At 42.2% G+C, this 18,078-nt stretch overlaps 1 protein-coding gene across 1 annotated transcript in view; it reads right to left on the bottom strand.

Moving 5' to 3' along the window:
* Positions 1-18,078, bottom strand: part of SYCP2L (synaptonemal complex protein 2 like) — an 85,432-nt gene that overhangs the window by 9,202 nt on the left and 58,152 nt on the right. Inside the window, exons 24-31 of the mRNA XM_053603632.1 lie at positions 16,794-16,867; positions 16,601-16,670; positions 8,888-8,989; positions 6,349-6,381; positions 6,212-6,288; positions 5,554-5,645; positions 3,231-3,330; positions 2,611-2,669 (exon numbers count right to left, since the gene is read on the bottom strand). Coding sequence (XP_053459607.1) covers positions 2,611-2,669; positions 3,231-3,330; positions 5,554-5,645; positions 6,212-6,288; positions 6,349-6,381; positions 8,888-8,989; positions 16,601-16,670; positions 16,794-16,867 — 607 coding nt within the window. The remainder of the gene's footprint in view (positions 1-2,610; positions 2,670-3,230; positions 3,331-5,553; positions 5,646-6,211; positions 6,289-6,348; positions 6,382-8,887; positions 8,990-16,600; positions 16,671-16,793; positions 16,868-18,078) is intronic.

The following is an 18,078-nucleotide window of genomic DNA, read 5'->3' on the forward strand; positions in this document are numbered from 1 at the left end:
AAATCTTGAGTGTTGCAGTAATAAAGCCAGGCTTTGGCTCTTCTTATGAAGGCTGAATTGGATTCAGCCTGGAAGAAATTGGTCCATATCTTCTTCTTATAGTCACATTAGGCCATTTTAAAACAAGAACATACATGTACGTACATAGATATATCACAGAGTAATTTCACAGATCATTACATTACTTGATAATAGAAGAGGAATAATCCAGAATATCAACATAAGAGATTAACATTTTCACTTGATTCTGTATCATGCACTTGCCTCTGTCAATACCACTGGCTCACAAGATATTTAGAGGTATTTCATGGCCACCATTCAAAGCACTGAATCCCTAATTCCTTGTAGCTCTGCGCTAGGGGCTAAAGAAATCTAGTAGAGAGATGTTTGGCCATCACTGATATGAAAACATGACAAAAGGACAGACACTGGATACCTATTTATCAGCCTTGGATGAGCTAATGAACCTCCTATAAGGCCCTTGCACATCAAGCATGCAGGACAGAGCCAGGCATTGATTGATAAGCTTAAAGAATCACCATCATCCCCCACTGGCAAACCAGTGTTTAGTGTTTGTTAGAGAGGAGAGCAAAGGCAAAACCTTGAAGGAGGTACATTTAGAGATGCTTGATCTTTGCTGTATTCTAAATTCACACAGGGGCCTCTTGTCAAAGAGTGGTGAATACGAAGAATAGTTTATATATTACAATGTTTGAAAAAACAGTTGACTGAAATTTGAAATTTAGTCAAAACATAAATTCTCCAGGTTTCAGAAAACTGGGGGATATAATCTTCTCCAATGTTTAACAAAGTGTTGCTTTATACATAGTATTAACCACTCTCAAAAAGTGTGTTCTGGGGATCCCTGCTCCCCCACCCTCCACCAAGGAACCAAAGGTTCTATGAAGTCAAAACTATTTTGCTAGTAATGGTAAAAGCATGAAGGCATTATCTGATTTTTTCATTCTTACTCTCTCCCAAATGTACAGTGGGATTTCCCAGAGGCTACATGATTCACAACAGATTAAACTCAGAAACAAGATACACAAATCCAGCTGTCGTCTATATACCAGACATTAAAGAGATTTTCAAAGCCATGAAGAAATGCTTCTCTTCCTACACGTTTCTCATTATGGAAAGTTTAGTTATTTTTCATAAAAATCTATTATTTCAATATGTAAAGGTTTATAATATAAATATACTTTTGAAATCGGTGTTAATTATGTCTCACTATGTCACCCTTAGTAAAGTGCTGTGAAGTCACAGCTCACAGCAACCTCCAGCTCTTGGGCTTAAGTGATTCTCCTGCCTCAGTCTCCTGTGTAGCTGGGACTACAGGTGCCTGCCACAATGCCCGGCTATTTTTTGGTTGTAGTTGTCATTGTTGTTTGGCAGGCCCAGGCTGGATTTGAACCCACCAGCTCCAATGTATGTGGCTGGTGCCCCAGCCGCTGAGCTACAGGCGCTGAGCCTCAGTGTCGATTTTTAACATGGAAAATATTCAGAGATAAAACCCACATATGCCAAAGCTCTTTGGGGATCCTCAGTAAATGTTAAGCATATGAAGAGTTTGGGGCACTCAGTGAAGATATTTTTAAAGTGTATCATCACCTTCAAGCATAGTCACAAAGAGAAACAGAGAGATAAGTATGTGAAAGGATTTTGAAAATGGTTCATGTGGTCATTAATTGTGTTAACTGAAATAATAGCAGGATAGAACAGGTAATTCAAATTTGAAAATTATTGGTTTTTTGCTTTAAAAATATATGGCATGACCAGAATAATATCCTTCCTAAAACCATCTGACTTAGATTTCTGTAAAAGAAGCTGATTCTTATCTGGAAGATAAAGATCAAGCCATTACAAATTTATACAAGGATTACTTTTGATTATTCAAGTGGCGTGAGAACACCAGATTCTTCCCTGAGGACAGAAACAGAGAGGTAACAGCCTCCACTCTCCATTGCCCCAGAAGATGGACTGTATTCCAAATGGTTAGAAAAAAAAAAGTAGCTCAGGATGTCCACTGACTAATTACAATGAAGGGAACTGTAGCAGAATAAACCCATTTGTTATTTGAAAAAATATGCACATATATGTTGAAAATATATACAAATATATTATAAATAAAACACATAGAATACAGTCTTTCTAAAAGTTTGTCATATAACTGAAAATCAACTGTTTACTCAGAAATTGAAACATTTTTCTCAAAATCTAATCATTTTAATTTTTTTAATGTTGTACTGCTTAAAAATAAAACAAATGAGATTAAAAATACACCTTGGTGTGTGTCACACTTTATGGGGGCAAGACATGATTGCAAGAGGGACTTTACCTAACAATTGCAATCAGCATAACCTGGCTTATTGTACCCTCAATGAATCCCCAACAATAAAAAAAAAAAAAAAAAAATACAGAAATTTGGATGATCTCAATAAAGTTTTCAAAATTTATCATTCTCCATTGATACCACTGGCCACACGCTATCCTCTAGGAGGTGTATCCTCAGCTACACAAGTTTAAACCACACTGTCCGCCTTACTCTAGCCAAAGCGTTACCTCATACTTCAACTAAAACACTTCTGGAAAGAACACATACAAAAATACCTCAGCACTTGCAGATCACAGAATGATTCCAGATCAGCAGACTGTTTCTCCCAAAACTCCTAAAATTGAACAAAAGGTTGGTTTAATATTATTCAGCCACTAAAGATGGAGACTTTACATCTTTTGTATTAACCTGGATTGAGAACACATTCTTCTTAGTAAAGTATCACAAGAATGGAGAGGCAAGAATCCAATGTACTTAATTCTTTTTTTTTCAATTCCAAGTATTCACGCACCCAACTTAAATGCTCCCAGATTCTTGAAACAGACCTTACTCAGTCTGAGCAATCAATGTACTTAATTCTAATATGAAGGTAGTAGATGAGCTAATACAGGTGAGGTGGTAGGGGAATGAGGAAGGGGGAAGAAGGGCGTAGGACAAGAGTGGGGAGAGGGGAGGAAGGAGGGAGACGGGGGTTATGGTGTATGGCACACCTCTTGGGGGTAGGACCCAATTATAAGAGGGACTTTACCGAACACAATTAGTATAACCTAATTCTTTGTACCCTCGATGAATCCCAAACAAACAAACAAACAAAGGTTTAAGTAGTTAGCAATTATCTTTCTCTGGAAAAGATCTTCTCAAATCACAGAGAACATTCCAAACAAAAAGAACTTACCAGAACGTCCTTTTCAAGATGTTCCAGGGCCTGAATATCCTTCTCAAGAATGCTCAACTCTTGCAGAACAAAATTTTGAAATTTCTCTACTTTATTGAGTCTGACAAATGTAAAGTCAATGAACTTTATTAGGATGGCTTGGATGGGACAAAAGACACTCTTAATTAATCTTCTAATTATAAGCATAATTCAAACATTTTTCTCCAGATGTTAGTTATCTTGAAAACACGTGGGCATCTCCAGTCTCTTCCCTCCTTCCCCTGTCTACTCATCACCCCCTAACCCCCCTAAGAAACCTAATCACACAGACTCTCACGTAGCCTTTCAACGTTACTCTTAGTAGAGCACAGGACAGACAACTCCAGGGCAGAGGAGCTTGATGCCCACCATTCCTTGCTACCTTCCACTTGCCTTAAGCTGGCCCTGTAAGCTATTGTCAGGAAAGGGCTAATGTACTCTTTTCCCACCACTACGTCTTAGCTTTAAAATTCCCAACCATCGCTATTCTGTGTCTGACCTCCATATGCACTGATTACTTGTTTGCTTACTATTTGTCTTCCCCATTAGACTAAACAGTCCCTGAGGATAGGAGCTCCTAAATCCTGTCCTCATCACGCTCTTGCAGAGCACAGGCTTGGCACCCTGCACTGCTGGGTGTATGTTTGCTGAATAATGGGAACTCCATAAGTCCAAAGCCCTTCTCAGGCTTCTTCTGACCACCAAGGGACATTACATGTATATAAGAATTTGAAAAGCACTGCAAATTTCTATTATAATAATAATGGTTGCTACCCTAAGAAACTTCCTACTTCAGTTAAGCAAATTGACTTGCCATTTCTTTCTTCCCTTCCTAATTTACAGGCCATTCACTTCAAGGAGGAACAATTTCTTTTCTTTTCTTTTTTAAAGACAAAGTCTCACTTTATTGCCCTCAGTAGAGTACCGTAGAGTCACTGCTCATAGCAACCTCCAACTCCTGGGCTTAGGCAATTCTCTTGCCTCAGCCTCCTGAGTAGCTGGGACTACAGGCGCCTGCCACAATGCCTGGCTATTTTTTTGTTGCAGTTTGGCTGGGGCCAGGTTCAAACCCACCACCCTCGGTATATGGGACCGGCGCCCAAGGAGCAATTTCTATACTTGCCCCGCTTGTACCATTCAAATCCTGATTTCCAGAACCTGACTTAAGAGGCACTTCCACTGTAATCACTCTGGAGTAATTTCAGTTGTACACAAACCCATCCCTCTACATTCTTTCCAGAGTGCATTTGTACTTCTTGCTACATGATCCTAAGAGGCTGTGTGTTAGTATGTGATTTTTTCTTTTGAGACAAGGTCTCACGCTGTCCCCCCTAGGTAGAATGCTGTGGCATCATAGCTCACAGCAACCTCAAAATCTTAGGCTCAAGCGATCCTCTTGCTTCAGCCTCCCGAGTAGCTGGAACTATAGGCACTTGGCACAACACCACCTGGCTTTTATTTATTTATTTATTTATTTTTTTGTAAGACAGGGTCTCACTCTTGCTCAGGCAAATCTTACTGGTGTTCAGGCTGGTCTTGAACTCTTGAGCTCAAATGATCCACCTGTCTCAGCCTCCCAGAGTGCTAGGATTACAGGTGTGAGCCACCACACCCAGCCAGCCTGTGATATTTTCTTTTGGGGGTAAAATATACATGTCATAAAACTTATCCTTTTAATCACTTTATGTGTACAATTCAATGGCATTAAATACATTCACAGTGGTGTTCAATATCACACTATCCATTTCCAGAACTTTTCCATCATTCCAAACCCCTATGTCCCCACTAAACAATTCCCCCATCTCCATTGCTGACAGCCTCTATTGTACTTCCTGTCTCTATGAATTTGACTGAATCCAGGTACCACGTATAAGTGGAATCATATAATATTTGTCCCTTTGTGTCTGGTTTCTTTGCCTCAACCTAAACATTTTTTAGGATTCATCCATGTTATAACACACATTAAAATTTAATTCCTTTTAATAACATTCCATCATATGGATATAACATATTTCATTTATCCAGCATTTTTTACATGCATATCCATGCTTGGCCTGTCTTTACAACTGAATTATAAGCTTTTTAACACTGTTTTAGGGTCATAAAGTGGTCAACGACCAAAAGGCTTAAGGAGGGCATTTAGTTCAATCCCTCTTCATACAGACGAAGAAACAGAAACCAGGAAGGGTTAAGTGATGTACCACACATCACATCTGTTGAGGTCTCAGCTCCTCAGGGCCCCAGCACGTGCTTGCGAGACCAATGTTGGTCAAAACATGACCTAGTTTTGCAACTTAATACTTACCTGCATAGGTGTATCTGGTTTAAAAGTTTTATTAGGCAATCCGGTGCTTTCTTTGCATTTGCCAAATGAATTGGACTCTTTCTGTACCTATCCTAAACAATAAAAAAAGTGATCAGATTTGGGTTAAACACAAATATGTAAGTTGAGTGAGTGCTTTGTGTTAAAAAGATGCTGGCGGCATATCATGATATCCATAACTAGCATCAGCGTTCGAAAATTGTGATAAGGCACACCCCTTTCAGGAAACTTTTCTGGAATCCCCATCAGAGCTATCAGCATTGTACGAGATCTGACAATTAAACTGGTGAACTCATCCTAGAAAAAGTGTTTTGAAGGGTGAACTAGGCGCTGATACCTGTACATGGCTCCCCCAAAGAGGGTACTTTGACTGTGACTGTAGTGATATTCAGCAAGGTATGTAACATTTTTTCTGGGATGAAATTGAGAACTTATTTGTCCAACCCCCTGAAAGTTTGTATCTTTAGCCCAAATCTCCCATTTCTCTTACCCCTAGCCCCTGGTAGCAACACTCCACTCTCTCCGAGTTCAGCTTTTCTAGAACCCATGTGTAAGTGAGATCCCGTGGTATTTGTCTGGCTTATATCTCTCAGCATAATGTCCTGCAGCTAGTTTTTCATTTTTAATGGACTGTTATTACCTTGTATTTTCTCTCCAGTTCTCTAGTGAAATTCTCAAAGGTTGTGAGAATGGCAGACTCATTCAAATTCTCTGGGACTTCTCGAGATGGAGTGAACATGCCTTATCAACAACAAAAATAAATCATATAACATGAACAAGTGCTCAAAGTAGACGTGCTCAGGCCATCAGCTGCCCAGAGGATGGAAGACAAATACGAGCCATGGAAGCCCCACAGGCTGCTCGGCTGTGAGTCTGCGACATGCCTGGCTCTGGCTGTGACCATGTAAGAGCAGCTCAGGCTGGAGTCCACACAGCAGGTCCTCTGTGAAGCTTCCCAAACCTCTCTGCACCGAGGTTTCCCCCAAGCCTTCCCAGCACTTCACATCAGAGCAACTGACATTACGTTAAGAAGCAGGCTGAGGTGTTGTAAGAGGTTCTGAGGAGGACATGCCAGTTAGGACAGTTCTGTGGGGGTAACCTGGCATGACAATTTCTAGGTGCCAGCCTTGGAAGGGCTTGTGAGGGTCTGAGTGATTTGCACATCTTAACTCATTTAATGCTCACAAAAAACATGTGAAGTGGGCACTGTTAGGCTCCACACTGAACATAGAGATCACATAACTTGTGCAAGCTGACACCAGCAGCTTTAGGATTTAAACCCAGCTTTCAAATTTGTGTGTTTTAGGGGTCTTTTCTCATAAAAATACTGGTATACAACCCCCACCCCCATTGCTAAATTTGACTGGTTTTAGAAAAAAAAAATAAAAGAGAAAGGAGAAGAAGGAAGGGGAGGGAGCAGGGGGAGGGAGAAAGGGGAAGAGGGAGGGGAGAAGGGATGGGAGAGGAGAAGGATGGGAGAGGAGAAGGGATGGGAGAGGGGAAGGGATGGGAGAGGGGAAGGGATGGGAGAGGGGAAGGACTGGGAGAGGGGAAGGGCGGGAGAGGGGAAGGGCGGGAGAGGGGAAGGGCGGGAGAGGGGAAGGGCTGGGAGAGGAGAAGGGCTGGGAGAGGGGAAGGGCTGGGAGAAGGGAAGGATGGGAGAGGAGAAGGGCTGGGAGAGGGGAAGGGCTGGGAGAGGGGAAGGGCTGGGAGAGGAGAAGGGCTGGGAGAGGAGAAGGGCTGGGAGAGGGGAAGGATGGGAGAGGGGAAGGATGGGAGAGGGGAAGGATGGGAGAGGGGAAGGGCTGGAGAGGGGAAGGGCTGGGAGAGGGGAAGGGCTGGGAGAGGGGAAGGGCTGGGAGAGGGGAAGGGCTGGGAGAGGGGAAGGGACGGGAGAGGGGAAGGGACGGGAGAGGGGAAGGGACGGGAGAGGGGAAGGGACGGGAGAGGGGAAGGGACGGGAGAGGGGAAGGGTGGGAGAGGGGAAGGGTGGGAGAGGGGAAGGGACGGGAGAGGGGAAGGGACGGGAGAGGGGAAGGGACGGGAGAGGGGAAGGGACGGGAGAGGGGAAGGGACGGGAGAGGGGAAGGGACGGGAGAGGGGAAGGGACGGGAGAGGGGAAGGGACGGGAGAGGGGAAGGGACGGGAGAGGGGAAGGGACGGGAGAGGGGAAGGGACGGGAGAGGGGAAGGGACGGGAGAGGGGAAGGGACGGGAGAGGGGAAGGGTGGGAGAGGGGAAGGGACGGGAGAGGGGAAGGGACGGGAGAGGGGAAGGGACGGGAGAGGGGAAGGGACGGGAGAGGGGAAGGGTGGGAGAGGGGAAGGGTGGGAGAGGGGAAGGGGAAAAGAAACACCAGCTGGGCGCAGTCAACTCATGCCATCATCCTGGCACTTTCTGAGGCTGAGGTGAGAGCAACACTTGAAGCCAGGAGTTTGAGATCAACCTAGGCAACACAGCAAGACCCCATCTTTTCAAAAAATAGAAAATGTAGCAGATTGCTGTGGTGCATGTCCATAGTCTCAGCTCCTCAGGAGGCTGAGGCAGGAGGATCAGTTGAACCCAGGAGTTTGAAGTCGCAGTGAGCTATTATGACACAACTGCACTCTAGCCTGGGCAACAGAATGAGACCTTGCTCAAAAACAAAAAAGTGTGGTCTGGGCAGAGCCTGTGGCTCAGTGAGTAGGGCACCAGCCCCGTATACTGAGGGTGGCAGGTTCAAACCCGGCCCCGGCCAAACTGCAACAAAAAATAGCCAGGCATTGTGGCAGGCACCCGTAGTCCCAGCTACTCAGGCGGCTGAGGCAAGGGAATCGCCTAAGCCCAGGAGTTGGAGGTTGCTGTGAGCTGTGTGATGTCACGGCACTCTACTGAGGGCCATAAAGTGAGACTCTGTCTCTACAAAAAAAGAAAGAAAGAAAAAAAAAGTGTGGTCCTATTCAACCATTCATTCAGAGGCCAGCCCCATACAAGCAGACATTCTAGATTAATCTTCTCGATTGGTGTAGATTGTACATTTTAACATAAAAGTTTAGTAAATAAACAATCAACTAAAGCAGAGACCTAGTGCATTAGGAAATTGCCAGAAAGAGTTAAGAGGAAGAAATCAAAATGCTAGAAAGGGATGGTGTGTGCTTTTATCTGTAATTCATCCAACAAAGTACTTGTCTCTGAAAGGACAGAATGCTCTGCATTTAGGCTTCTGCAGCTATTGTGATCTTAAAACTGTAACTTCTTTGTAATTCATGCTGGTACATTCCGTGCTAACCCATTTCTCCCACTCCTACTTCAAGTGCCAGTTGGGTACACGATGTTACCTGCCAAGTCTGCTTCTTCTGTCACTGAGGAAGGGGACCCTGGAGCACCATCATCTTCCAATCTTGACTGTTTTGATTTAGCAAAACTACCTTCTGGTATATCTAAAGGCAAACACAGCACACTGATGTTCCCACGCACATTCCTTTTCACCCAAATGCATCTTAGTTCTCTTTTTGCCAGTTAATATCTAACCATGATGTACAGAAGTGAAACATGTCCACTACGCATTACTAATTACTTAACATTTGCAAGTTTCAAAGCAATACTTCTACTGACACTTGAATGTAGGAGCCGGCACCCTTGGATGAGCTCAGTTATGTTTAGGCAGGCTCTGATTAGCCAGGTGCAGTGGGGATGGCTATGCAGGGTGCTCCCAAAAGCAGCAGGAATGGTGGGCATCAAAACCAACATTTCCAGGGCCATGAGCTGAAATGTCGAGGTAGCAAGTTTCCAGGCAGAGACACTTAGAAGCTCTTCAGATCACACCCAAGTGCACCACGTGCTGGTGACACAGGCGCTTCCGCACTGCACTGAGGCTGCCTCATGAACGAGGCCATCTGGTCTCCTCACTAGCTCAAGAGACTTTGAGAGCCCTGCTCATAAGACACCAATACAGATCTCTTTCCAATTCTGCACAACATTAAGTATTTTCTATTCTGATGTTCGTTCTTACCCCAACATGCCTGCTCCCCATCTGGGCCCTCCTTGGAGACCCAGGGTTACACTCAGCTCCCCCTTTTCTTTCTTGTCCACTTCTCCTCCATCCTCAAGGCCTGAGCTCCCGTCTATGGAATGAAACTCTCCTGCTCTCCAAATTCACACTCTGTGACTGCCCCAAAGCTGACCTCTAGGATCTTCTCAGTTCCACACCTTCTGCCAGCTTTCCAGTCTCTCCTGCCTGAGCTCTTACGAGCAAACTTGTGTTTCCAATGGCAACCCCATCTCAAAACCCACCCAATTCTCTTCCTCCCCACCTGAACCACTCTCTTCCCCTCTACCCTCAACTGCGACGTCACCTCACTGCCCTTCTTTCTTCACATACCCCTCTCATCATTATTGATTTTCCCCTCAAAGTTCTGGAATCCAATTTCACTAAATCATTCAATGACTATTTAGAAGTTGCTCTTAGCCTGGGTGGCAAATAACTCCTTGCTAAGTGCAACAGAGTCAACAGGAAGTAGGAAGCAAGGAGGTAAGTGCCCTTCTTCCACTCTACTCTTGCTATTCGGGTTTCTATGTGTTTCTATGGACATCCCAGGCACATTCTCACCTCAAGGCCTTGACACTAGAGAATCCTTCTCACTAGAGCACTTCCCCATGTATCTGCTACTAAGGACCTTTCTGGCCACCCAACCTAAGATTTTAATATAGCCCCTCAACTTTTTAGACCCCCTTCCCTGCTTAATTTTTTGTTGGCCTTCATCACATGTGACATACCACCTGTTTTACTCTTCCTGTGTATTATCTGTCTCTCCCTACTGTAAATTCCAATGAGAGCACCTTGTCTTTTTCTTTACTGTGACATCCCTGACACCCAGAAAAGTGTGTGGCACAAAGTAGACACACAATAAATATTTGTTGAATAAAGGAAGGAATCCCCAAACTCCTAAAAATAAGATACCTGATATGCCCAGAGAAGATCTCAATAAAATAGACAAGAATTTATTTCAGTTCTCTTATTCTAGTTGTCTTAGAGATGAGGACAGAGGGAGAAAAGTGACACACACTTTAAAGACCCAAATATCCACTATGCAAATAAACAGAAATAAATAAATTTAGTATTGTAAGAGCTGCTGGGGGGGGGTAAGTATACTAATATACTAATTTTTAGAACTTCCACCACAGTAGGAAATACCAGTCACCAACTTCAAAGTGACAAGACGAATACAAAAAGGTATGAAAATTATACCAGAGAATAGTCAGCCAGTGTTAAAATAGTTGATGGTGTATGGTATAATAAAGTGTTAAGGAAAATTAATAACCCAGGTTTAAAGATCAACTTAGATTATTTTTATTAAAGGGACAAAAAAAAAAAACAGAAGAGGTAATAAATATTGAGAGTGAAAAGGATGATCCAAATTCAGAAAGGGCTAAACTAGTAATAAGAGCTATACAAATAAAGGACCACCTATGAACGATGACCTTCAGGGACTCCTTAAGTGATATTCTGCAATAGAACCTTTATGGGGCGATGCCTGTGGCTCAGTGGGTAGGGCGCAGGACCCGACCCCAGCCAAACTGCAACAAAAAATAGCTGAGCATAGTCAGCTGTAGTCCCAGCTATTCGGAAAGCTGAGGCAAGAAAATCGCTTAAGCCTAAGTGTTGGAAGTTGCTGAAAGCTGTGACACCACGGCACTCTACCGAGGGTGATAAACTGAGACTCCATCTCAAAAAAAAAAAAAAAAAACCCTTTATGAACTGGAAACTTCACTAAAGATCACATTCTTACTCTGAAGAACCTAGCAAAAGAAGAGCTAATATTCAGCCTCTTTGAAATAAAAAATAAGAATAAAATTAAAAGCACAGGAAATACGCTCAAGTGTGAGAGTGTACTTGACAGGATCGTGTTCTTCTCATCACACTTAGATTTAGGTGTACTCATTTATTTGAAAGGTTTGGATGGATATTTTATAAAGGGTCACATTACTTCAAGTGCAAAAGGTTCTTAAAAATCAATAAAAGAATGCAGGTACAGCTCTAGCCTTCCTTCTCTTCCAGCTTCAAAGCAAAGCGCCCTCAAGCCTGTACCTTCTGTTCTGTCTATACTGAAGAAACCAGGTAGAAAGGATGCTAGCTCATCTCAATTAGGCACTGATGAACAACCAACACATTTCCTTGCTTGCTGCCTGTTCTGCCCCTTCCGGGACTTTTTTTTTCTTTGATGGCAAATTTGTAGCAATAGCCTGAAACATGGCCTTGAATTTGGATTTATCATGTCTGTGAACTACCCACAGTAAAACAATACATTTGCCAGCTGAGATAGTAGTTATAAGCACCAACAGAGAAATTCAAGAACACAGCATACATAACCTGGGCAGCCCTTGAATGAATTACATGGAATTTGCAAACCTACTAATAAGTATCATCCAGATGAGTGATTTCCTGGATATGGAAATAGTCTGACACGCACAACCCTTCTTTGGGGCCGGGCGTGGTGGCTCACGCCTATAATCCTGGCACTTTGGGAGGCCTAGGCAGGTGGATTGATTGAGCTCAGGAATTTGAGACTAACCTGAGCAAGAGTGAGACCCCATCTGTATTAAAAATAGAAAAACTAATCCGGTGCTGTGGCAGGTGCCTAGATAGTCTCAGCTACTTAAGAGGCTGAGGCAAGAGGGTTGCTTGAGGTTGCTGTGAGCTGTGACACCATGGAACTCTATGGAGGGCCACAAAGAGAGACTCTGTATGAAGAAAAAAAAAAAAAAAAAAAAAAAAGAACCGTTCTTGGAAGTGGCGATACTAGTAAAGTACTTTACCTCGTATAGGTAAACCAGTGCTATGTCAGGAAAGGCTGCAAGTCCTAAGTGATGGCCTTGGCTCAGTTCTGTTTTCATGGTAACCATATGCCTCTTTTAACCAGCACTTTTCAACATTCTCAGAAAAGAGTTAAAGCTATAACATAAAACATCTCAACACAAACATAGTAAGTTCATCTCAAAAGAATGCTAAATCTACACGTGTGCTGGTAGCTGGCAGAAAGCAGTATGCTCTTGCTCTTACAAGAACATAACATTCTTTATTTCCATGAAAACTGAAGACTTGCCATTGAGGAGCTTTTGAATTTGTTCAGGGTGGCCTCCAAGGCACAAGTTTTACAGAATGTAGTTTGGTGTCCACATTGCATTTTTAAACTCATATTTCTGGTAAAAAAAAAAAAAAAAAAAAATTTTAACACTAGAAAAGAACCAATCCAATGATTAACAAACATCCAGGTCTCCTAAGGTCCGGCATTTTTTAAACCTTGCTCTGAAGTGACACCTTGTGGCACAGAATGATAAAGGCCAACAGCCTTCCCTGGGCAAGGACTAAGTCTTTTTTCACCAGAAGGTCTCCCATGTGATATTTATTTATTTTTTTATTTTTTTTGTAGAGACAGAGTCTCACTTTATGGCCCTTGGTAGAGTGCCGTGGCCTCACACAGCTCACAGCAACCTCCAACTCCTGGGCTTAAGCGATTCTCTTGCCTCAGCCTCCCTAGTAGCTGGGACTACAGGCACCTGCCACAACGCCCGGCTTTTTTTTTTTTTTTTTTGGTTGCAGTTTGGCCGGGGCCGGGTTTGAACCGGCCACCCTCGGTATATGGGGCCGGCGCCTTACCGACTGAGCCACAGGCGCCGCCCATCCCATGTGATATTTATAGCACGTTCTCAATGTCGAGTCCCTTGTTTAGTCTACCAATGTTTATTAAGTGCTGAGAATATGAAAAATAAGAGACAATATTTACCACTGAATTTCTCAGTCTGATGGGAACTGCTAAAGTATCTTTTGTATGGATTAATGCATTTAAAAGCTTGTAAATCAGTTAATAACATATATTTGTGACTATGTATAAATGCTTATTCAAATATGGAGAAGTTCATCATTAAATACTGGGGTTTCTACATGTCTTACTGTTACCTTGGCTAATACTTACAGAATGCCTCTATATGCCAGACACTGAACTAGGCATTCACAGCTCTGAATGGAACTGAGGAGCTAAACATATGACTCCTTTCTGATTCCGGGGGCCTCTCCAAGAAGGCAGATGAGGACAAAATACAATATCATATATAAAATTACTCTGCTTACTTTCAGTTCTGGAAGCACAGGGCATCAAAAGTTGTAGGGTAAACATTAAAACAAACTGAGGCTGGGCATTTTGGCTCATACATGTAATCCTAGTGCTTTCAGAGGCTGAGGTGGGAGGATTGCTTGAAGCTAGGAGCGCAAGACAAGCCTGAGTAACATAGTAATAAAAAAAATTAAAATTAAAAAAATAACCAGGTGCGGTGGCATATGCCTATAATCCTAGCCTTAGCTACTCAGGAGGCTGAGGCAGGAGGATCACTGGAGCCCAGGAGTTTGAGGCTGCTGTGAACTATGATGGTGCCATTGCCTTCCAGCCTGGGCAACAGTACAAGGCCCATCTCAAAAATTAACAAATTAAAGAAATCACACAAACTGACATTTGATGGAGGCTACTTTTATAAATCAATAGAATACTTAAATCCCTAAGAACTACAGAAAGAAATGTGAGCCTTTGAGAAGGCAGCTTTAATTTACCTTTTTTCTTAGAAAACAGATCACAGCAAAGATGGCAGGAAGGATGCCAACCCAGTGGTGGGAACAATAATGCCCACACCCGCCACAGTAGCAGCATTGGCAGCAAACAAGCACTGAGCATTTACTACACATCTGCACACAAACCCTCACACCGCATCTCACTGAAGAGTCACAACAGCTCAAAGACTTCCCCTCCATGGTGACACAGATAGCTTCAGAGCAGCCCTACAACATGGCAAGCACCACTGGCCAACACCCACTCTCCTGAAGCCACCAGAGGTTCCTGTCTTGTTTGGCCTTGACATCAGCCTCACATCAAGTGCCCAAGAAAGCCAGAGAAGGTGACAGGCTGTCTTAAGACATGGACTCAATCTGCACTTCTAGAACTTTAAAACACACTACCTCCAAACTGACACAGCTGTCACAAAGCACTCAGGCCAGGGAGGCTTTCAAGACAGAGGGGACTATAGGGTCACAGCTCTCCCCCAGCTCCACTGGTCCCTCACCTCTGACTCAAGGACCATCTCCTACACTGCTCGGGTCCAGCTGCATGAGTCCCTAACTATCTGGAGGTTCCCTCCCCTACCCCAATACAAGTATCACCTTCTGTCCTGGCTTCTGTCTGGGCTTTGGAGGAAAGCAGAGGCTTTTGGTAAGGAAAGAGCCCTTGCTGTTCATACTACAGGAAAAAAAGACCAACTACACCTTGGACTGTATTTTCCAAAGAAACATAATAAATCTCATAAAGAAAACACTCAAACAAAACAAAAGAAAGCAGGTGTTGCTTTATTGATATAAACTAAGTCAAAAGCATTACTGGAGACCCAAATTCATTTTCCAATACACCCAGTAGCACTGCTTCCAAATATATAAAATAAAAATGGACAAAGCAAAGGTAAATAGACAAATACATGCAGAACACTCATGAAATCTGAAAACAGTTTCAGCCATAAGGCAAGCTCAATTAGGCCTCAATATTTAGTCCCCAAAACTTTTTTTTAAATTTCAGATGAACGTGAGGGTATAAACAATTAGGCTACAATGTTTGCATTTGCCCAGTAAATTTTAGCTGGCCTGGGCTGGGTTCGAACCCACCAACCTCGGTGTTTGTGGCCTGCGCCCTACCCACTGAGCTACGGGCGCCGCCCTGTCCAATACGTTTTAAAGAAATGATATTGTACAGATTCTCTTTTTCTGACAAAGTTGCAATAAGGTTAGCAATAAATAGCAAAAACACAGTTTTAAAATGTCCCAAATGTTTGGAAACTAAATTTTACTAAATAAGTTAAAAAATAACACATAAAAAGTTAAGAAATACAAACGCACACACAACTCAAAAATTGAGAAAAGAACACTTGAAGAAAGAAAGAAGAAGAAGTGTATGGGGAAAAAGGGCCACTAACAAAAGAGAAAACAAGGATAAAAACAGAAAATAACAAACCAAAGAGTTGATTCTTTTAATTAAAAGATGAATTAAAGATACAAATAAGCTAATACAGAATAAAAAGAGAATATGAAGATTAGAATTAAATAAAACATTTAAGCACACAAAAAATATGAAAGCCAAAAGATATATTTCTAGAAAAAATACATAATTCTAAAATTGACCCAAGAAGACATGAAGAACTTGAATGTATCAATGGCTTTTTAAAAAATTGAAATAATTGGCTGGGCATGATGGCTGATCCTGTTATCCTAGCACTCTGGGATCACTTGAGGTCAGAGTTTGAGACCAAACTAAGCAAGAGCAAGACTCCATCTCTATTAAAAATAGAAAACTTAGCTGGGCAATGTGGTGGGTGCCTGTAGTCCCAGCTACTTGGGAGGCTGAGGCAGGAGGAGCTCTTGAGCCCAGGAGTTTGAGGTTACAGTGAGTTATAATGAGACCATGGCACCCTACCCAGGGCAACAGAGTAAGTCTCAAAAAAAAAAGAAAGAAAGAAATCGCCATCAAGAGTGGAGAGATACTGTATAAATTCATTGTTATATTCCATATTGAATTATATTGCATCATATGTAACACTGCAAACTAGACTTGAAACTTTCACAACACTGTTAATCAGAAAATGAATTTGGAAGTTTTAATAACTTAAGCACACAACCTTTTACAATATTTCTTATAAACTGAAAATGACCTTGGAGACAGAATAAGCTTTGGACCAAATCCTTAGGCGCCCTCACTGTGCTCTCCTCTGAAACCAGAGCAGAGGTGGGGATGCCTGGTGGGATTGAGTCTCAGGCTATATTATATTTTCCCTGACACGAGAGGTTCTGGTTCCTGAGTGAAGCCCATTTCTTCTCTTAACCCCAATGAACATTTGGCTCTCTGCTCCTGCAAGGCCTTGGAATAGTCACTCTGTGAAGTGATTTTACCTGCAGCAATAGCTCAGCCCTCCAAAATCAGATTAATTTCATTACATTCTACAAAAAATGTTTATTATTCTCTTACCTCTGTCTTCTAAGTTTTGCAGCTTATGTTTGAGGCTAGTACTTTCTGTTAATGACTCTTGGTTCACGATCTTAAAAACAAAGCAGACCACAAATATATATATTTTATGGCAAAGGGAGAAACAAGTGGTGCTATGTTCCCCCTGAATACTAATTCTGGAAAAACAGATGAATAAGCAACACTTAAACAGTACCTTAGGTACACTTGTTTCATCTTCTGAGTGCTCCCCAGGAGACAGCTCACTCGGGGGGTGAGGACCTTGAAGCTCTGAGTGTTAGAAAAGTTTCAAGAGAATAAATACACCCAGGGAAGCAATATCTAAATCTCATCATCACAAAAAGGAAATACAGTTCTAAATAAAACAAAAAACCCGGACTGTACCAGTCAGGGCATAGATACTCATTAGGTTTGTAGATTTAGAGATAAAACAAATAGCCAGTTACTTCGACTACATCAGCATCTCAGTAGCTGCCCATCTGACCCCAAATACACGAGCAAGGATTCTTCTACCTCGACCTTGTGATTCTTTTCTCTCCCTTATTTCATTTTTTTTTTTGATGAATTGATATATGTAGTATGTATATTAACATATAGTACAATGATTATCACAATCGAATTAGCACATCCATCATGCTCATACTGTACATCCGATTCTCAGAACCTGTTCATCTTATAACTGAACATTTGTATCCTTTAATCAATATCTTCCCACTCCCCCAGCACGGGAGGCGCTGGCAACCACTGCTCTACTCTCTGCCTCTATGGGTTTGACTTTTTTAGATCTACATGTGAGGGAGATTCTGTGTCTGTGTTTGGCTTATTTCTCTCAGCACAATGTTCTCCAGGTACATCCATGCTGTCACATGGCAGGGTTTTCTTTTTATGGCTGAATAATATTACCCCACAATTCATTATCCACTTATTCATTGATGAACATCTGAGTTGGTTTCTTATCTTGGCTCTTACAAATAATTCTGCAGTGAACATAGGGGTGCACATCTCTTTTAGATACTGATTCTATTTCCTCTAGGTATATACCTGGAACTGGCATCGATAGACTGCCTGATACTCTTAATGTTTTGAGGAAACTCCATATAGTTTTCCACAATAGCCAGAACTTATATTCCCACCAATGGTGTACAAGGGTTCTCTGTTCTCCACACTGTTGTCCAAAAGGTAAGTGTTGGCAACAGCCTTTTAACAGATATGAGGTATCACATTATGGTTGTGATTTGCTCTTTTCTAATGATCAATGATGCCAATCACCTTTTTGTACATGTCCTGGCCATTTGTATGTCTTCTTTGGAAAAATGTCTATTCAAGCCCTTTGTCAATTTTTAAACTGAGTTTTTTTCTTGCTATTGAATTAAGTTCTTGATATGTTTTACTAAAATATTTAACCCCTTATCAGATACATGGCTTGCAAATATTTTCTTCCATTCCATAGGTTGCCTTTTCATTATTTTTCTTTGCTATGC

Source organism: Nycticebus coucang, chromosome 9 (assembly GCF_027406575.1).
Source record: "Nycticebus coucang isolate mNycCou1 chromosome 9, mNycCou1.pri, whole genome shotgun sequence".
Taxonomy (NCBI): Eukaryota; Metazoa; Chordata; class Mammalia; order Primates; family Lorisidae; genus Nycticebus; species Nycticebus coucang.